Source organism: Pecten maximus, chromosome 17 (assembly GCF_902652985.1).
Source record: "Pecten maximus chromosome 17, xPecMax1.1, whole genome shotgun sequence".
In the NCBI taxonomy this organism is placed as follows: domain Eukaryota; kingdom Metazoa; phylum Mollusca; class Bivalvia; order Pectinida; family Pectinidae; genus Pecten; species Pecten maximus.
This window is the reverse complement of record NC_047031.1, coordinates 1,654,562-1,677,664: the sequence shown is the minus strand read 5'-3', so window position 1 is coordinate 1,677,664 and position 23,103 is coordinate 1,654,562. Positions and strand designations below refer to the sequence as shown.

The 23,103-nt window shown below is 36.9% G+C and overlaps 1 protein-coding gene and 2 long non-coding RNA genes across 3 annotated transcripts in view; 2 read left to right on the top strand and 1 right to left on the bottom strand.

Annotated features, from left to right (window-relative positions):
* The window catches only part of LOC117315827 (protogenin-like), a 64,540-nt gene that overhangs the window by 26,584 nt on the left and 14,853 nt on the right, over window positions 1-23,103 (bottom strand). The window contains exon 2 of the mRNA XM_033870228.1: window positions 5,928-6,260. Within this exon, the coding sequence (XP_033726119.1) occupies window positions 5,928-6,260 (333 nt within the window). The remainder of the gene's footprint in view (window positions 1-5,927; window positions 6,261-23,103) is intronic.
* Window positions 20,299-20,679, top strand: LOC117314956. The gene is made up of 3 exons (XR_004529648.1): window positions 20,299-20,322; window positions 20,541-20,622; window positions 20,658-20,679. It is a non-coding gene; the product is annotated as an uncharacterized LOC117314956 (long non-coding RNA).
* Window positions 22,288-22,717, top strand: LOC117314955. The gene is made up of 3 exons (XR_004529647.1): window positions 22,288-22,421; window positions 22,496-22,602; window positions 22,638-22,717. It is a non-coding gene; the product is annotated as an uncharacterized LOC117314955 (long non-coding RNA).

Sequence of the window (23,103 nt, the reverse complement as noted above, 5' to 3'; positions counted from 1 at the left end):
TGTCTTTACAATGTACCAATCCTATTATACTAGATGAGCAGTATTTGTCTTTACAATGTACCAATCCTATTATACTAGATGAGCGGTATTTGTCTTTACAATGTACCAATCCTATTATACTAGATGAGCGGTATTTGTCTTTACAATGTACCAATCCTATTAAGTACTAGATGAGCGGTATTTGTCTTTACAATGTACCAATCCTATTAAGTACTAGATGAGCGGTATTTGTCTTTACAATGTACCAATCCTATTAAGTACTAGATGAGCGGTATTTGTCTTTACAATGTACCAATCCTATTATACTAGATGAGCGGTATTTGTCTTTACAATGTACCAATCATATGAAGTACTAGATGAGCGGTATTTGTCTTTACAATGTACCAATCCTTTGAAGTACTAGATGAGCAGTATTTGTCTTTACAATGTACCAATCCTATGAAGTACTAGATGAGCGGTATTTGTCTTTACAATGTACCAATCCTATGAAGTACTAGATGAGCAGTATTTGTCTTTACAATGTACCAATCCTATTATACTAGATGAGCGGTATTTGTCTTTACAATGTACCAATCCTATTATACTAGATGAGCAGTATTTGTCTTTACAATGTACCAATCCTATTATACTAGATGAGCAGTATTTGTCTTTACAATGTACCAATCCTATTATACTAGATGAGCGGTATTTGTCTTTACAATGTACCAATCCTATTATACTAGATGAGCGGTATTTGTCTTTACAATGTACCAATCCTATGAAGTACTAGATGAGCGGTATTTATCTTTACAATGTACCAATCCTATGAAGTACTAGATGAGCGGTATTTGTCTTTACAATGTACCAATCCTATTATACTAGATGAGCGGTATTTGTCTTTACAATGTACCAATCCTATTATACTAGATGAGCGGTATTTGTCTTTACAATGTACCGATCATATGAAGTACTAGATGAGCGGTATTTGTCTTTACAATGTACCAATCCTATGAAGTACTAGATGAGCGGTATTTGTCTTTACAATCTACCAATCATATTAAGTACTAGATGAGCGGTATTTGTCTTTACAATGTACCAATCCTATGAAGTACTAGATGAGCAGTATTTCTCAGAGGAAGGCTAATAATGATTTAATCAGATGAAGTACTAGATGAGCGGTATTTCTCAGAGGAAGGCTAATAATGATTTAATCAGATGAAGTACTAGATGAGCGGTATACAATGTACCAATCCTATTATACTAGATGAGCGGTATTTCTCAGAGGAAGGCTAATAATGATTTAATCAGTATTTCTCAGAGGAAGGCTTATAATGATTTAATCAGATCATCATTGACTTGGTATATATGTTTTGATTTTTAAATATTTTTTTTTCTTATTTTTTTTAAATATATATATGCTGATATATTGTTAATTATTCTAATAATTAACTGGATTGTGAATTAGTGGAAAATTGATTAACTCTTATATCCTTTATATTTCACTTTCTCTGACAATATTCTTCATGTTACATTATTCCTGAAAAATTAGAATCAACAGCTGTAACAAGCAATACAAGTCCCCTAACAGCCCAAGCTAAAACTAGCAAGAGTGACCTTGACCTTCACCCCAAACCCCAGAATCTTCAACTCTATCTGTAGCTACTCATATTTAAGTCAAATACCAACTTTCACCAACATTCCTTGAAGCATCACTAAGGAAATTGCAAAATACTGAAGCAAAATAAAATGGCGGGAAATTGACAGATTACGACTTATGGCCGAAACCTGATGAACACTTTACAAGTTGTTGACTGACCACAGAGATGCATACCTACGTTAATCGTTGCTAATCCCAGAATTACACTCTGAACTCTCTAATCCTAGCTAATCCTAAAGTCAGGCATCGGAATGTTATAAATCCTATAGCTGCATTAACTCGAGTCCAAAAGTTTGAACAAAATCTCTTCGCTTACAAGAATGAAATTTTGTTTATTTAATGGTTTTTTTCACATAAAACTATATACAACACCAAGAAATTTAAAAGTCTTGTTGTGAAAAATTCAAATTGTCACTAAGCTGATCAAACACGAAAAGCGGAATCAAACTTAGATCTCAGATTAAGGATCAAAGGCGGATCAAAAAGTCCCTACACACCCGTTAAAAGTAACTAGGATACTAACGGATCTGTATTATTGTGTCAACCAGTTCATACAGAAATATCTACACTAGATCATCTAAAACAGCAAGAGGCCCCAAGGGCTGCACATATTTATCTGATTCAATACATTTGACAAAGGAAAGATTTCATCCCCGGATTGGTGTATAATTGGATATCAATGACATACATTTTTGCTGGACTTTAGTTTTGGACAAAATATTGTCCAATGATATATTTCAGAAAATAAAAAAACTTTAACCACAGATTTAAAATTTTCTTTCAAGCACAAATAAAAAATTTAGTGATTAAATCATAAGTAGAAAACTCTGAGAATCTGCTAACATAAAACTTCCAGGCCGATGAAAATGTCATTATCTTCCAGAACAATCGATAATTCTACTGAATCTTCAAAACAATATGATTTTATGAGATAAAACAGTATGTGCCCTTCAAACTTTCCTGTTTAATCTTGACAAATACAAGGTTAAGGACTAATTTTTTATTTAAAGAAAAATACATTGCGAACAAGAAATTCTGAATTTATATCAAGGATGATAAATGAGACCTGCAATGTCCAAAGAGAAGGAATACTACTTCAAAATGATCCCCTTTAGTTGGCAAATGTGGTTATGGTGATCACCTTTAAAACTTAAGATTTCAAAATTTACAGCATTAAACAAATATTCATTTGAGCACCCCATGGTTTGGTTTAGTTTTATATTATTTAACGTCTTATCAACAGCTATGGTCATTTAAGGACGGCCTCCCCTGTGTATTGTTTAACGTCCTATCAACAGCTGAGGTCAATTAAGGACAGCCTCCCCTGTGTATTGTTTAAGGTCCTATCAACAGCTGAGGTCATTTAAGGACAGCCTCCCCTGTGTATTGTTTAAGGTCCTATCAACAGCTGAGGTCATTTAAGGACAGCCTCCCCTGTGTATTGTTTAAGGTCCTATCAACAGCTGAGGTCATTTAAGGACGCCCCCCCCCCCCCCCCCCCCCCCCCCCCCCCCCACGTGAGATGCATGTGTGTATATATGTGTTTTAAGGAGGCTGCGTTTGTTCGTGTTTGTCTCCTTTTGAAATGCAAAACTGATGTTAACTTTTAAGTACTACCATACTAAAGCACAACAGTAGGCACTTCATTCGGTCACATTAAAATAACTAGCCATACAATCAAACTGGCAATATAAGAAAATTAAAAATATTTTTTTCAACTTGAAATTTTGGTTGTTTACATATTGTGGTTCAAAGAATGGGTGCGGATTTCACAATGAGTTCATACAAGCATGAATATTGTTTTACCTGGCTCAGTATGCATAACTAATTAACTCGTTACAGGTAGAACAGAGGACAATATAACAAGGTAGAGAGATGTCGGTTAAATGTCCGTCCACTTTACAGGTATCCGATACAAAGACACCAAAGTGGCCGCCCTTTATAATTGTGGACCACACAATGGTTCTTGGGATCAGAATTACTGCCTTTTTGTTATCACTATCTATGCAGCAATTTAAGAGGTGTCACAGGCTTTTTTATGATTATTTGTACGCATTGTGACAGGGTGGTTTATAGTCCTGTTTGTCGATTACGGAGCCTTTGGTTACAGGGGCGGATAACCAATCAAAGACCAATCAATCGAACAGCTGATTGGGTCACCCTGCCGTTGTTAAAAATCAATCGAACAGCTGATTGGGTCACCCTGCCGTTTTTAAAAATCAATCGAACAGCTGATTGGGTCACAATCATATTGTTAAAACCCCTGACATGGTTCAGATTTCAATAACAGAGCTGTCACATTTTAACAAACCATTGATTTATTAACTCGGAATTCTTTAAAGTTCTGAGAAAAATAGGCCGATCAATAATAACGTTCAAAACAATTGAGATTTTGTGACTAAAACAAGTGGGAAAATATCCAGTACTTTTTATCTGGGATTAAACAAACAATTTTTCGTAAAACAAAACTACCAGCAATGTGGCAAATCAAAGTAGCAGTGAAATGGATTTATATATATCATCTTATCTGAATCAAAGGTTTATTTTCTCTTTCTGGTGTTACAGAAACTTTTCTAAAACGTTTTCCTTTGTTACCCTCAACTAGCCAAACAATATTTTCTCATGTAGAGCATGGTTTGGCAAACAATGTTACATTCCCTACAGCAATTTAGTGAATCTCCTTTTAAACATTCTGTATAAATTCCCTTTCTGGCGCCTCTTAAACTTCCACTGCCCAGTGAACATAAAGCAATGCTCTCCAACATGTCCACTGAACTAACTTGTGTGATCCAATATCTCACTTTTGGTCCTTTAAAAACTCCTTAATATTGCCGATTTGATAGTGTACATGTAGACAACCCCTTTTTTTTCTCCCAGATCCCCCTTATGGTACCCCTTTTATTAGCTTCTAACTGTAGATATATATACACCCCCTTTAACTTTGTTGCCTCTTATATTTTAGACCCCTTCTGGTACCCCTTTAATCAACTTCTAACTGTCCATTAGATATCACTTTTGTTGCCTCCTAGAGCCCCCTTCTGGTACCCCTTTTATTGGCTTCCAACTGTAGATATATATACACACCCTTTAACTTTGTTGCCTCTTATATTTTAGACCCCTTCTGGAACCCCTTTTATCAACTTCTACTGTCCAATAGATATCACTTCCTAGAGCCCCTTCTGGTACCCCTTTTATTCCCCACTGTCCATCGACCATAAAAACCCCTCATGGTGCCCCTGAGTGATAAAACCATTACTTCTCCACTCCCCATAACAGCCTGTGGTGTTTGACCTACAAAGTTAAGGTCAAGCACTTTGACAATATGGCTACTGGTTGTGTATACACACAGCCTCCAGCTAACTTTAGGTACTGATGCTGGCCTGGAAACCTCCAGTAGGACTATCTCACTATAACACTACCCCACTTCTCCCTATATAAACCTGTGTTAATTGACTCCTATATATTACTTAATTCAACCTTTAATTACCACAAGGTCGAATTAAAGCTGATCTATTTAACTTTATGATTTCATCAGTAACACCATCCGACTTCTACCCATACTTGTACATTTTACATATTTTAATTACGTTTATCTACATATGTTATCAGACCGTTTCCGGTTATTTTCTGTTTCTTTCCCTTCCTTTCATATTCAGTTTGTTTCCTGGGTCAAGTTGGTGCATAGCTTAACAAACAACAAAGGCAATCTAACAGTATAGAGTGCATTAAAACTATATTCAAAATTAAAATTTCTTTAAAATTCAGAACTCAGATCTAATACACTGACTCAAATGAAACAAATCCTCTGAAAACATTATTATAATTATAATTTTACAAACATTTCCCGAATACCCATTTCTTATTTTATTTTTTATTTTATTTTTCGTACTTTAAATGTATGATTTAAAAAAAAAAAAATTTGATCAGGATTAATGATATAGGCTATGCATTTTTTCTTGTTTTCTTTGAAAATTTTTATGGAACCATGAAAAAAATGTATCCTTTTTATGTACAAACAAATCTAAAGAAATTTAGTACATAGCACACTTGAGAAATCTTCGCTTTTCAAAGCGTGTAAAACAAACAACACATTTTGTCAAATCTCAGATTTTTCACCGTTTCATGTCAGATTTTTTATTTTTTTATTTTACCGATTTCTCAGATATGAAATCAACATCCTTCTTTTTACATTTACAACCAGGATTAACAACAGAACTTTTTATAAAACATCAAAACAGGACAAGTAGGATATTTCTATCAAGGTATTTTCTGAATTCAGCGTCATACTTACCACTGATTTCCAGTTTGACGCGACGAGCCAGCACCGTTCCTTTGGAGTTAGAGGCGAGACAGTCGTACAGACCTTCGTCCGTAATGTTTCTCTTCCGTTTGTTGACCACTTTCCGAAAGAAAAGTGAGCCATTGGTGGTTTTGGATATCCGGTTGTCGAGGTTGAGGGGAACCCCGTTTTTCAACCAGGTTATTGTAGGTAGACCATATCTGGGACTGGACGTCACTGAACAGTTAAGAAGTAACTTCCAATTCTTCTGTGCGATCACATGCTGGCTGTCTTGGCGGTTTAGCACCCCGATCCCAGTGTCTATGGCCAACCCAACCTCTATCCCTGCAAAGGCAAAAATATAGACATTAATAAATATCACATTATATTGGCCAACCCAGTAAAGGCAAAAATATAGACATCATTAATACACAATATTTATCATGTAATCAGATTGTGATGCAATGAATTCTTATGTACGATACTTTTGTCTGTAGTCTGAAGCATTTCTGTCGGCTTTACCTGCATTGTGAAGTAATAATTATTTTAATATGGTTTGTTTGTTTTTGTTTAAACGTCCTATAAACAGCAAGGGTTATTTAAGGACATGCCAGGATTTGGAGCTGGAGGAAAGCCGGAGTACCCAGAGAAAAACCACCGGACTACAGTCAGTACCTGGCAAACTGCCCCACGTGGGTTTCGAACTCACAACCCAGAGGTGGAGGGCTAGTGATAAAGTGTCGGAACACCTGGCCACCGTGGCCCCTAGTTTAATATGGACAATATGACATCACATCATGATATGAAAACAAGTGCTGCAAAATGATTTTGTCCCCACATTTTTACGTTAAAACAAAATGTCTTTTCTGGCAAAAAGGTTTCCAATTCATAAGAGATTTTATGAAACTCAATCATCTTGAAATTCTAATAGTTGCTAGCTGAAGTTTGCAAATATAGAAATTTCGAAGACTTGTTTAATAAACAAGAAAATAAAGATACCAAATATTGCCATGAATGGAACATGTATATAATTGGATGTTTTGTTTTGTGCTCAATTTAGCCAGCAGAAAGAAACAAATTTCTGATTCTTCCGAGTTCTCACATGAGCAGCGTTCGAATTTAACGCTCGCACACTCGCTAAATGAGAGCTGATTTTTCATTTTGCGAGTAGAAAATTGTGGTACTCGCATTTTTCTGCGAGTGCATATAAATCCTGGTAAAACAGACACACATAGTAAAACATCGACGAAAACTTTAAACAAAAACCGACACACAGACAATGCATTATTGGTGACGCTTGTACACAGCACTCGCTAGTTTCAAGCGTCTCAAAGACTACGATATACATGAATATATTGTAATGGAAAAGAAACGAGAGTTTCCGAGAAACAAAACGTGATGTCTCGCTAGCATGGCTGACATAATCAATTTTTTTTAAGTCAGCCGCTGCCGGAACATCAAATGAAAAGATCGGCGAAAATAATGAGAGCAAGGACACATGTAGAGAAAGTAGCCCAACTTCTAAGAAAAAAGTGACATCATCCCAAAACCAACAAAACAAACTGTCGAGAAATGGGAACTGCATATTGACCTGGAAAAAAAAATTGACGATGATCATGTGCACGTTATTGAAATTTATTGCAAAACTTGCAAAGAATATAGTCCCGACAAGTCATCATCAGTAAATATTTTGTTCTTAATTAAAATTCTATCAGCACTTACTGTATTGTCCATTTTCTAATTTAACAAGTCAACTTCAGATATGACAAAAACAAAATGAAATTTTTAAACAAAAAAAATTCGGGTTTTTTTTCCAAATCACGAATATGTTGTAAAATCATGATGGACAGGGAATAGCATTTTAATTAGATAGAATTAATACTTATTTCATTATTAGTCAAAGATTTTATGAGAAATCATACGTGATTAAATCAAATGAAATGACTGATTTTTTTTGATTTTTTGTTCTCTTGAAAATAAATTATAACATGTAAGTAATATATAGGATCAAAATCCTTCAATATTCATTGATCTTGAAGTTGATGATATTTGAAGGGAGTATACCCTGGCTTATATGAACAGTGAGTTAAATAAAACAAAAAACAAAACAAAAATTAATTGTATTTTGGCTCAAATAAAAACTTTATTTGAAGCAACTGTTCTTTTGTTTGTGGTTCTGAAAAGTAAAGATTATTCATCATAAAACATCTGTTATATTTAATGTTAACACATAATTTCAAAATTGCGAGTAAGTTTGTAATTTTGCGAGTTAAAATTTTATCCACTCGCAACAACGTGCGAGTTACTAAACAAGAGGCCCATGGGCCTTAACGGTCACCTGAGATTTGAAATATTTCAGTTTATTTAATTGACCCTTTTTGCCCCCCCCCCCCCCCCCCCCCCCCCCATCAGCCCCTAGGGGTCAGTCAGGGCCAACATATGCATATTATCAAACTTTCATTCCATGCTGAAAATGTTAACCAGAATGAATTCCAATAGAAATCAAAACAAATCAGTCAAAAATGTGATTTCCCTATATAAACTATAGTAAAATTTACCCCCTCCCCAGGGGCAAACTTGTGACCCCAGGGTCATGAAATTTAAAATTTCAATAAAGCACCACAAGACCCTTCAAACTATAAAGAGTATTTGATTCCACCTTATTTCAGTCTTGAGAAGAAGATTTTTGAAATTTCAGTCAATTTGAACCTTTTTAGCCCCGTCCATCAGCCCCGGGGGGGTCAGTCAGGGCCAACATGTGCATGCCATCAAACTGTCATCCCACGCTGACAATGTTTACAAAATTAGAATGAATTCCAAAACCAATAAAAGTCAAAAATGTTATTTCCCTATATAAACTATAGTAAAGCTTAGCCCCGCCCCAGGGGCAAACTTGAGACCCCAGGGTCATGAAATTCACAATTTTGGTAAAGAACCTTCAAACCCAGCCATCTATGAAGTGTATTTGATTCTATCATATCTGAGAGTAGAGAAGAAGATTTGTGAAATTTCAGTCAATTTGGCCCTTTTTAGCCCCGCCCATCAGCCCCTGGGGGTCAGTCAGGGCCAACATGTGCATGCCATCAAACTGTCATCCCATGCTGACAATGTTTACAAAATTAGAATGAATTCCAATAGAAATAAAACAAATTAAAATCAAAAATGTTATTTCCCTATATAAACTATAGTAAAGTTTAGCCCCGCCCCAGGGGCAAACTTGAGACCCCAGGGTCATGAAATTCACAATTTTGGTAAAGAACTTTCAAACCCAGCCATCTATGAAGTGTTTTTGATTCTATCATATCTGAGAGTAGAGAAGAAGATTTGTGAAATTTCAGTCAATTTGGCCCTTTTTAGCCCCGCCCATCAGCCCCTGGGGGTCAGTCAGGGCCAACATGTGCATGCCATCAAACTGTCATCCCATGCTGACAATGTTTACAAAATTAGAATGAATTCCAATAGAAATAAAACAAATTAAAGTCAAAAATGTGATTTCCCTATATAAACTATAGTAAAGTTTAGCCCCTCCCCAGGGGCAAACGTGAAACCCCTGGGTCATGAAATTTACAATTATGGTAAAACACCTTAAGACCCTTCCATCTATGAAGAGTGTTTGATTCCAGCATATCTGAGAGTAGAGAAGAAGATTTTTGAAGTTTTAGTCAATTTGACCCTTTTTGGCCCCGCCCCTCAGGCCCCTGGGGGGTGGGGACCATATAATTTACAATTTTGGTTGACTTTTAGCCATAGAAGCTTCCTGCCAAATTTCATAGAATTTGGTTTGTGGGTTTTGGAGAAGAAGTCGAAAATGTAAATTGTTTACGGACGCACGACGGACGACGGACGACGCACGACGGACGACGCACGACGCACGACGACGGACAAAAGGGGATTAGAATAGGTCACTTGAGACTTTGTCTCAGGTGACCTAAAAAGTTAAATTCTACCCCTGCATGAGTTGCCTCTTAACCATCATACAGCGGAGTGAAGCAGGTATTTTCATGTTCAGTGACAAACAGGGGTGAATTGTATACAAGAAACTATCATAAAATATTAATATTACTACAGAATGTCATCGGTGTCACAGCTTGTTGACAAGCATTTAATGACATCCTTCATTTTATCAAACCATTAAATCGTGACAACCAGTCCATGAAACTTCACAGGTTTTAGTGGAACTCTTCAGGGTACAAATTATGTACGTGGCATATACATCTGTAATGATTCAGCCAAAATGTGGACAAAAATAAAGAAATCTTCACTGTGAATTTCAGAAGAAATTGGGAAGATATTTTGCTGTTTAAAGATTTAATCAGAAATCAGTTATATCAAGTTCACAGCTTCATGTGTTAATATTTGTCTCTTTATTCTCTCATTATTCCTTTTCTGGGGTTTTTTGGGGGCTTTGTTACAATTTTTATTATTTTTCCTTTTTTGTAATTCTAATGTTTTTTATAGGTTTTTTCTAATTATCTTCTTTTTAAAAAATTTATTAAGTCATTATTTCAGGTGGGTTTTTATTTTTGTTAATTTATTTTATTTTCCCTTCTACATTATATGTATTTTTTATCAAGTAATTATTTTAGAAATTTTATTTTTTGTTTACATACATATGTATTTTCTTTTTCCTTCTAAATAATATTTATTTTTTAATAAGTCATTATTTTAATAATTTTTTGCTTACATATTTTCTTTTTCCTTCTACATAACATGTAATAAAACTAATTAGATTCCCTTAGAAGAAACATTGCGATTCAAATTTAAATATAACTCTAAATATCAGAATGTAAATACTACTCCATTTTAGCCCTGAAGGCAACACTCACAATAAACCATCAAGTTTATTACAATGAAGGCACACTAATCCTGGCCGACTATGGCCCTACAATGTACAACATATTCACCGGCTTTGTGTAGAGCATCAGAATCAGATCAATACTATTTCTATGTTTACAATCCGGAATGCTACGACCCAAAGATACACAGCTATATAGTGTAGGTACAGCCCAGGAGCCCGAATCAGGTCACCTCGGTCACGATTAATCAACATAGGACTGATCAACAGCTGATTGGTCGACCACATATCACCGTCATTAGCGATTGGTCGACCACATATCGCTGTCATTAGCAGAATAATATACCCAATGTTTTTTTACCTCAAGGCTACACTTCCTACACAGTACATCTATATCAAGCCCGATTTTCTCACCACAAATTTAAATCCAACTCTTAAATTAATCCTTCAATCTACACTCACTCATAATATCTATGTTTGTTTATCGGAAAATCTACAAATTTTTAAAAAAATTCCAATTTTATTTCTTTTGATAATACATTTGTAAATAAAAGACTTAATTCATCCTTTATGTAGAACTTTGTCAGTCTGACATCAAAACAAACATTTAGTTATGATATGAAAATAAATGTCAATAAAAATGTTTAGGGTTTCAGCCAACTATAACATACACAGCACTTTATAGTCTATCCATGAAAATCACACCAAGTCCTCAACATTAAAGATCCTTGCCTCAAACTACATCAACAGTAAGATGAAACTTGCTGTCCGAAGCTGGATTCAGAGATAAAGGATTAAGGAAAATCTTATCGTGACTTGTCCTGTTATAAATATGACCGAAAATCTTATCGTGACTAATGTCCTGTAATAAATATGACCGAAAAAAATCTTATCGTGACTTGTCCTGTAATAAATATGACCGAAAATCTTATCGTGACTAATGTCCTGTAATAAATATGACCGAAAATCTTATCGTGACTAATGTCCTGTAATAAATATGACCGAAAATCTTATTGTGACTTGTCCTGTAATAAATATGACCGAAAATCTTATCGTGACTTGTCCTGTAATAAATATGACTGAAAATCTTATCGTGACTTGTCCTGTAATAAATATGACCAAAAATCTTATCGTGACTTGTCCTGTAATAAATATGACCTATCATATCTAGAATAAAAGATTATAAGTAATTTTTATAATTTCTTCTAGTAGAAGAAAACTGATCTGTCCCCTATAACAGGACTACATAGATCTAAAGGGTCCAATTTCTTATCTTAAAGACCGATCTGTCCCCTAAAACATGGCTTTACAGTGTCCCCCATGAAACTGCAACAGTAGTTTTGGCTGATTTTTTATTTTTCAAATTGGATGCTGTGATATTTAGTTATAATCTTGTGACTAATAACCATAGATTTTACTCTGTGATATTCAAGTCATAATATTTAACAGATTTCATAACTATTAACAGTGATTTCTTTACATAAGTAGTGAAATGAATTTAGATACAGACACGCTTTGCTTTAGTTTGGTTGATTTAACATCCAATTAACAGCCAGGGTCATTTGAGGACGTGCCAGGTTTTGGAGGTGGAGGAAAGCCGGAGTACCAGGAGAAAAACCACCGGCCTACGGTCAGTACCTGGCAACTGCCCCAAGTAGGTTTCGAACTCGCAACCCAGAGGTGGAGGGCTAGTGATAAAGTTTCGGGACACCTTAACCACTCGGCCACCGCGGTCCCTATATAGAGATGCACAACCCCACACCATAAAAAATGCTTTATAAACATATGTTTACAAGTTATTAAACACTGTTTTCCTCGACAGATGTTTGTTAATAATGCTAAACGGAGAAAGCCGAACGGAGTCATGTGGATGTGACCAATCCACACGGCATTCTGCTTACGAGCAGTAACATTATTCATTCTCGTAGGACCTACGATAATGTTTTTGTTTCGCATCGATTTATGTATTTACAAAACAAGGGTATGGACAATTTTAATTTTTGTAAATAAAGGAAGCTGTCTTAGCTATCTAGTATTTTTTTTTTAATATACATTAATATGCCTGCAAGGATTTTTCTCACTAGTTTGAGATTGGGGCCTTTTTGCCTCATTTTGGGAAGAAAATTGGTGAATTTGGGAAAAGTTTTCTGGAGTGAACTGCAAATTTTGGCAATTTGGTTTTAAAATGAAATAATTCCGATTGGGAATAGGGCCCTGATTATCGGCCCCAAAAAGCCTCCAGAAAAAACCCTGTCCTGATATTATATTTTTATATATTTTAATTTATTATAATTTATATAATTATTACATAATTCGGATTATAATTATATATTATAATGTCATAATTTATATTTTAAATATTTTCCAACAGTGATTTTTATAGTTACAGTCCCTTGAATACATATATATATAGTGAGAAGCTGATTTTGCAAATAAAACAATTCCAATTGTTCCTCTAATGTCAGCTGGTTTGAAACGAAACATTAACATTTGATAGAACGGTGTGAAACACACCCCAGTATCACATCTCCTCGATTTGAAGTGAAGTATTTAATGTCTCCTATAGGAACAAGGGCTGTCGAATGACATGACCTGATTCTATTCAAATAGTATAGTGCTCAGGACTTGTAAGCTATAAATAGCGAAATAGCGGAATAAACGGAAAAAAGAGTTTAGTATTGTCGCCAAGGGATCAATATGCCTTTAGAACAATCGTTGTTTCCAGTAAATTGTCTTTTACCTGACGAAAGACTGTTAGTTGAGCAATACTAGTCAATCGACAACCTTCCCCAAAAGGGGTATTTAAGCGAACAGGCAAACACTCCACCACTGTCATTCACAAAGTTTTACCTACGACATACCACAAATACCTTCTAGTATTCCTCGAGCCAAAACCTCCCGATCAACACACCAACCTTTGACCTCTAAAGGTCAAAAGGCTGTAGCCTCGCTTCAACCAGTAATCCTACAACAGTTCAAGTTCATTTTTTGTTCTCTGGGAGGTCTTATTTTTTTCCTGATATTTCATTTCGGGAATAATAGAATTTTGATACACATAACACAAATGTGTGTATACATACCACACTAGTGTTAAACTCCTGTAACTTAATATACACAAACGATTCACAATATATATACACACACAACACACCTATGTTTACCTGTATATACACACACAACACACCTATGTTTACCTGTATATACACACACAACACACCTATGTTTACCTGTATATACACACACAACACACCTATGTTTACCTGTATATACACTCACAACACACCTATGTTTACCTGTATATACACACACAACACACCTATGTTTACCTGTATATACACACACAACACACCTATGTTTACCTATATATACACACACAACACACCTATGTTTACCTATATATACACTCACAACACACCTATGTTTACCTGTATATACACTCACAACACACCTATGTTTACCTATATATACACACACAACACACCTATGTTTACCTATATACACACACAACACACCTATGTTTACCTGTATATACACACACAACACACCTATGTTTACCTATATATACACACACAACACACCTATGTTTACCTATATACACACACAACACACCTATGTTTACCTGTATATACACACACAACACACCTATGTTTACCTGTATATACACACACAACACACCTATGTTTACCTGTATATACACACACAACACACCTATGTTTACCTGTATATACACTCACAACACACCTATGTTTACCTGTATATACACACACAACACACCTATGTTTACCTGTATATACACACACAACACACCTATGTTTACCTATATATACACACACAACACACCTATGTTTACCTATATATACACTCACAACACACCTATGTTTACCTGTATATACACTCACAACACACCTATGTTTACCTATATATACACACACAACACACCTATGTTTACCTATATACACACACAACACACCTATGTTTACCTGTATATACACACACAACACACCTATGTTTACCTATATACACACACAACACACCTATGTTTACCTATATACACACACAACACACCTATGTTTACCTGTATATACACACACAACACACCTATGTTTACCTATATATACACACACAACACACCTATGTTTACCTATATACACACACAACACACCTATGTTTACCTGTATATACACACACAACACACCTATGTTTACCTGTATATACACTCACAACACACCTATGTTTACCTGTATAATTATGCAGGCAGGTACAACTTAATCAGTAAGTAGTATAATGAGACCTAGTTTCCATGCCCTTTTAATGACTTTTTTCATAGATTAATGAGAGTTTTTTCTTCTATACCTTATCTACTTTCACTGTTATCAAACATGGTCTACAGGTAACTTTCATAATTGTTTTCCTCTGGCCATGTTATTACAATGTATTAAATTATATGTAATATATATAACAAAGAATTTTTTTAGGTGCTAAATTGTATCTATCAGAAGAAAACTGACTAATTTTCATTTTTCCTCTGGCCAATTTTAAGAGTGATATCAGTTGCTAATTTTTTCTATCAATCAAAAGAAAACTTTGAATAATTTTCATTTTTCCTCTGTTTCTTAGGATTCCATCAGGTGCTAATTTATATACATTTTTTTTTAAAGGAAAATCTTGTTGAATTTTCATGGCTTTCCCCCTCATGTATCGATCCCTTTTCATGTTGACTGAAAGTTCCCAATTATTGTGGGTTAAAATTCCTTTAATAAACAAACAGGTCTGGTATTGCTTTAATAAACAAACAGGTCTGGTATTGCTAAAATCATGAGGTGAAACTAGACATAAATGGTAGTGGTAAATGGGCAGCAATTTGACACAAGTTGACCACAATTTTAATTTCTTGACCAGGACAACAAAGCTATACTACTTCACTACTATCACCTTAGGCATACCTTGACCAGTTTCTGGACAGGTAAAAGTGTAAGTGACCAGCTATATATAGCTAGCTGTAACTGTGCATGTCCTGCCAATGGTAATCAAACAAAACAGGTCTTGACCTCAATAAGCCTGGCCTGGCCTTGAGAGCTTGACCAGTCATTCCCCTCTCAACATGTCAATACAAATAAATACTGAGGCACCCACAGGGAGCAGGCCAGTCAGATCAGAATTCAAATAATACAAATACTGAGGCACCAACGGGGACAGACCAGAATTCAATTAATACCAATACTGAGGCACCAACGGGGGTACGGACCAGAATTCAATTAATACAAATACACGGGGGTACAGACCAGAATTCAATTAATACAAATACAGAGGCACAAACGGGGGTACGGACCAGAATTCAATTAATACAAATACAGAGGCACAAACGGTGAGTTGGATATCTCAAAACAAATACTGAGGCACCAACGGGGAGTTAGATATCTCAATATAAATACAGAGGTACTAATGGGGAGTTAGATATCTCAATATACATACTGAGGTACTGACAAGGAGTAGGATATCTCAATATAAATACTGAGGTACTAACGGGGAGTAGGATATCTCAATATAAATACTGAGGTACTAACGGGGAGTAGGATATCTCAATATAAATACTGAGGTACTGACAAGGAGTAGGATATCTCAATACAAGAGGCCCAGAGGGCCTGTATCGCTCACCTGGTTTCATGAGATATGAAACAAGAATGATGCTTCAGTATATTGTCGCTGGTATTGCTATGTCAATAAGCATTTTATATGGGTACATTTACATTGGTTTTATTTTAATGCTAAAAATGCCAAAAAGTGTAAAATTTTGAATCCCCACCCAATAACCATGCTACCATACAAATGTGAGTAATATCCATTGCTTAGTTTCAGAGAAGTGGTTTAAAACAAATTGACCAATTTTGGCCCCGCCTCTCAGGCCCTTTGGGGGTCAGTCCCACCATTTGTACAATTTTGAATCCCCACCCCATAGGGATGCTACCAGGCAAATATGAGCGCTATCCATTGCTCACTTTCAGAGAAGAAGTCGTTTATATCAATATAGCCCAATTGACCCCTTTTGGCCCCGCCCCTCAGGCCCCTGGGGGGCCAGCCCCATCATTTGTACAATTTTGAATCCTCACCCCATAGTGATGCTACCAGGCAAATATGAGCGATATCTAATGCACGGTTTCAGAGAAGAAGTCGTTCATATCAATATAGCCAAATTGACCCCTTTTGGCCCCGCCCCTCAGGCCCCTGGGGGCCAGCCCCATCATTTGGACAATTTTGAATCCTCACCCCATAGTGATGCTACCAGGCAAATATGAGCGATATCCATTGCTCGGTTTCAGAGAAGAAGTCGTTTATATCAATTTAGCTAAATTGACCATATTTGGCCCCGCCCCTCAGGCCCCTTGGGGGAACAGCCCTCTCATTTGTACAATTTGGAATCCCCACCCCGCAGTGATGATACCAGGCAAATATGAGCGATATCCATTGCTTGGTTTCAGAGAAGAAGTCGTTTATATCAATATAGCCAAATTGACCACATTTGGCCCCGCCCCTCAAGCCCCTTGGGGGCCAGCCCCATCATTTGTACAATTTTGAATCCTCACCCCATAGTGATGCTACCAGGCAAATATGAGCGATATCCAATGCACGGTTTCAGAGAAGAAGTCGTTCATATCAATATAGCCAAATTGACCCCTTTTGGCCCCGCCCCTCCGGCCCCTGGGGGCCAGCCCCATCATTTGTACAATTTTGAATCCTCACTCAATAGTGATGCTACCAGGCAAATATGAGTGATATCCATTGCTCGGTTTCAGAGAAGAAGTCGTTTATATCAATTTAGCTAAATTGACCATATTTGGCCCCGCCCCTCAGGCCCCTTGGGGGAACAGCCCTCTCATTTGTACAATTTGGAATCCCCACCCCGTAGTGATGATACCAGGCAAATATGAGCGATATCCATTGCTTGGTTTCAGAGAAGAAGTCGTTTATATCAATATAGCCAAATTGACCGCATTTGGCCCCGCCCCTCAGGCCCCTTGGGGGCCAGCCCCATCATTTGTACAATTTTGAATCCTCACCCCATAGTGATGCTACCAGGCAAATATGAGCGCTATCCATTGCTCACTTTCAGAGAAGAAGTCGTTTATATCAATATAGCCCAATTGACCCCTTTTGGCCCCGCCCCTCAGGCCCCTGGGGGGCCAACCCCATCATTTGTACAATTTTGAATCCTCACCCCATAGTGATGCTACCAGGCAAATATGAGCGCTATCCATTGCTCACTTTCAGAGAAGAAGTCGTTTATATTAATATAGCAAAATTGACCCCTTTTGGCCCCGCCCCTCAGGCCCCTGGGGGCCAGCCCCATCATTTGTACAATTTTGAGTCCCCTACCCATAGGGATGCTTCTGACCAAATTTGATCAAATTCTGATCTGCGGTTATGAAGAAAAAGTCAATTGTTGACGGACGGACGGACGACGGACGACAGACGACGGACGGACGGACGGACGGACGGACGGACGGACAGACGACGGACGCCACGGTATGGCATAAGCTCACCTTGGTCCTTCGGACCAGGTGAGCTAATAAATACTGAGGTACTGACAAAGAGTAGGATATCTCAATATAAATACTGAGGTACTGACAAGGAGTAGGATATCTAAATAATACTGAGGTGTGTGTAGGTAGCTGAGTATCAATAATACTGAGGTATGTGTAGGTAGCTGGATATCTCAATAATACTGAGGTGTGTGTAGGTAGCTGGATATCTCAATAATACTGAGGTGTGTGTAGGTAGCTGAGTATCAATAATACTGAGGTATGTGTAGGTAGCTGAGTATCAATAATACTGAGGTATGTGTAGGTAGCTGAGTATCAATAATACTGAGGTGTGTGTAGGTAGCTGAGTATCAATAATACTGAGGTGTGTGTAGGTAGCTGAGTATCAATAATACTGAGGTGTGTGTAGGTAGCTGAGTATCAATAATACTGAGGTGTGTGTAGGTAGCTGAGTATCAATAATACTGAGGTGTGTGTAGGTAGCTGGATATCTCAATAATACTGAGGTATGTGTAGGTAGCTGGATATCTCAATAATACTGAGGTGTGTGTAGGTAGCTGGATATCTCAATAATACTGAGGTGTGTGTAGGTAGCTGGATATCTCAATAATACTGAGGTATGTGTAGGTAGCTGGATATCTCAATAATACTGAGGTACAGTAAAACTCGGATAAGTCGAAGTCGACGGGACCAAGCAAAATATTCGACTTATCCGATGGTTCGACTTATCCGTGTTTGTATACGGAGACAAAACCCAACTATCATCGGTTGTATGCAGAACAAGTGCTTGCATGATAAGATAGTCGAAAATAAGCAATACATAATAACAAAGAAATTAATTAATTGTACATGATAACAATTATTCCTTTATCTAATAAACAATATTGTGCACAGTTACAGATAAAAACAAAGTTCATGCGTAAAATAGTCTTTGACATAGACACACGATTTACACACGGGAGTCGCAAATGACAGCATAATATTCTATGAAAACGTTACATATATTATAAGAATATAAATGCATATATTGTACTCATATTATCTATCTTTAAATCCGTTTATATTGTTCTCCAATTTAACAATATTAAACAATAAACAGTCCGGGAAAATTGATCGATCGTACGCGTGCTGATTTTGTATCAAAGGTGAAGGCCGCGGTCAGTGTTTTATCGGCTGCATAATCATGCATTGCCACAATCTTTTGAACAGAGTAAAAACATTCCGCATATCATTGTTACTATTGCATCGTCGTATTCAGAATTTAGGCATATATAGATAAATCAATGACAGACAGGTATTTTTCTTTGCATTTTTCGATGGAAGATATGTAATTTATCGTTTACTTTTTCCTTATTTTTTCGGCGGCCTTGTGCATCAAAACAGTAAACAGAACACATTGGTTTGTAGACTAAAACGTGCACATTTTATTCTTAGTTATGTATACCTGAACGTTTTACTTCACCTGAGCACCTGTATAAACAATTGGATGATGCGTAACCGACAGCCGGAAACTAATAATAGGCTCTGTTTAGACCGTTACGGGTGATCGGTCACACTCGGTCAATCAGACGAGGCCAGCAAATTTTACCTGAGACAGCATGACGCCTCGATGTTCGACACAAAAATGGAAATTTTGGTATAGTTTAGAAGGGAGGGACCACAAAATATATTCGACACAACCGCAGTATTCGATTCAACAGTGTTCGAGTCATCCGTGCTTAATTTACTAAGATAAAGAAGGGAAAAAATCGGGACCGAACGAAACGTTCGACTCATCCGATGTATTCGATTCAACCGTGTTCGACACAAGTGAGTTTTACTGTATGTGTAGGTAGCTGGATATCTCAATAATACTGAGGTGTGTGTAGGTAGCTGGATATCTCAATACTACTGAGGTATGTGTAGGTAGCTGAGTATCAATACTACTGAGGTGTGTGTAGGTAGCTGAGTATCAATAATACTGAGGTATGTGTAGGTAGCTGGATATCTCAATAATACTGAGGTATGTGTAGGTAGCTGAGTATCAATAATACTGAGGTGTGTGTAGGTAGCTGGATATCTCAATAATACTGAGGTGTGTGTAGGTAGCTGGATATCTCAATACTACTGAGGTATGTGTAGGTAGCTGGATATCTCAATAATACTGAGGTGTGTGTAGGTAGCTGGATATCTCAATAATACTGAGGTATGTGTAGGTAGCTGGATATCTCAATAATACTGAGGTGTGTGTAGGTAGCTGAGTATCAATACTACTGAGGTATGTGTAGGTAGCTGAGTATCAATAATACTGAGGTATGTGTAGGTAGCTGGATATCTCAATAATACTGAGGTATGTGTAGGTAGCTGAGTATCAATAATACTGAGGTGTGTGTAGGTAGCTGAGTATCAATACTACTGAGGTATGTGTAGGTAGCTGGATATCTCAATAATACTGAGGTGTGTGTAGGTAGCTGAGTATCAATAATACTGAGGTATGTGTAGGTAGCTGAGTATCAATAATACTGAGGTATGTGTAGGTAGCTGGATATCTCAATAATACTGAGGTGTGTGTAGGTAGCTGAGTATCAATAATACTGAGGTATGTGTAGGTAGCTGAGTATCAATAATACTGAGGTATGTGTAGGTAGCTGGATATCTCAATAATACTGAGGTATGTGTAGGTAGCTGAGTATCAATAATACTGAGGTATGTGTAGGTAGCTGAGTATCAATACTACTGAGGTGTGTGTAGGTAGCTGAGTATCAATAATACTGAGGTATGTGTAGGTAGCTGAGTATCAATAATACTGAGGTGTGTGTAGGTAGCTGGATATCTCAATAATACTGAGGTATGTGTAGGTAGCTGAGTATCAATAATACTGAGGTATGTGTAGGTAGCTGAGTATCAATAATACTGAGGTATGTGTAGGTAGCTGAGTATCAATAATACTGAGGTATGTGTAGGTAGCTGAGTATCAATAATACTGAGGTGTGTGTAGGTAGCTGAGTATCAATAATACTGAGGTATGTGTAGGTAGCTGAGTATCAATAATACTGAGGTATGTGTAGGTAGCTGAGTATCAATAATACTGAGGTATGTGTAGGTAGCTGAGTATCAATAATACTGAGGTATGTGTAGGTAGCTGAGTATCAATACTACTGAGGTGTGTGTAGGTAGCTGAGTATCAATAATACTGAGGTATGTGTAGGTAGCTGAGTATCAATAATACTGAGGTATGTGTAGGTAGCTGAGTATCAATAATACTGAGGTATGTGTAGGTAGCTGAGTATCAATAATACTGAGGTATGTGTAGGTAGCTGAGTATCAATACTACTGAGGTATGTGTAGGTAGCTGAGTATCAATAATACTGAGGTATGTGTAGGTAGCTGAGTATCAATAATACTGAGGTATGTGTAGGTAGCTGAGTATCAATAATACTGAGGTGTGTGTAGGTAGCTGAGTATCAATAATACTGAGGTGTGTGTAGGTAGCTGAGTATCAATAATACTGAGGTGTGTGTAGGTAGCTGAGTATCAATAATACTGAGGTATGTGTAGGTAGCTGAGTATCAATAATACTGAGGTATGTGTAGGTAGCTGAGTATCAATAATACTGAGGTGTGTGTAGGTAGCTGGATATCTCAATAATACTGAGGTATGTGTAGGTAGCTGAGTATCAATAATACTGAGGTGTGTGTAGGTAGCTGAGTATCAATAATACTGAGGTATGTGTAGGTAGCTGAGTATCAATAATACTGAGGTGTGTGTAGGTAGCTGGATATCTCAATAATACTGAGGTATGTGTAGGTAGCTGAGTATCAATAATACTGAGGTGTGTGTAGGTAGCTGGATATCTCAATAATACTGAGGTGTGTGTAGGTAGCTGGATATCTCAATAATACTGAGGTGTGTGTAGGTAGCTGGATATCTCAATAATACTGAGGTATGTGTAGGTAGCTGGATATCTCAATAATACTGAGGTATGTGTAGGTAGCTGGATATCTCAATAATACTGAGGTATGTGTAGGTAGCTGAGTATCAATAATACTGAGGTGTGTGTAGGTAGTTGAGTATCAATAATACTGAGGTATGTGTAGGTAGCTGGATATCTCAATAATACTGAGGTGTGTGTAGGTAGCTGAGTATCAATAATACTGAGGTGTGTGTAGGTAGCTGAGTATCAATAATACTGAGGTATGTGTAGGTAGCTGGATATCTCAATACTACTGAGGTGTGTGTAGGTAGCTGGATATCTCAATAATACTGAGGTATGTGTAGGTAGCTGAGTATCAATAATACTGAGGTGTGTGTAGGTAGCTGAGTATCAATAATACTGAGGTATGTGTAGGTAGCTGGATATCTCAATAATACTGAGGTATGTGTAGGTAGCTGAGTATCAATAATACTGAGGTATGTGTAGGTAGCTGGATATCTCAATAATACTGAGGTGTGTGTAGGTAGCTGGATATCTCAATAATACTGAGGTATGTGTAGGTAGCTGAGTATCAATAATACTGAGGTGTGTGTAGGTAGCTGGATATCTCAATAATACTGAGGTGTGTGTAGGTAGCTGAGTATCAATAATACTGAGGTATGTGTAGGTAGCTGGATATCTCAATAATACTGAGGTATGTGTAGGTAGCTGAGTATCAATAATACTGAGGTATGTGTAGGTAGCTGAGTATCAATAATACTGAGGTATGTGTAGGTAGCTGGATATCTCAATACTACTGAGGTATGTGTAGGTAGCTGAGTATCAATAATACTGAGGTGTGTGTAGGTAGCTGAGTATCAATAATACTGAGGTGTGTGTAGGTAGCTGAGTATCAATAATACTGAGGTATGTGTAGGTAGCTGGATATCTCAATAATACTGA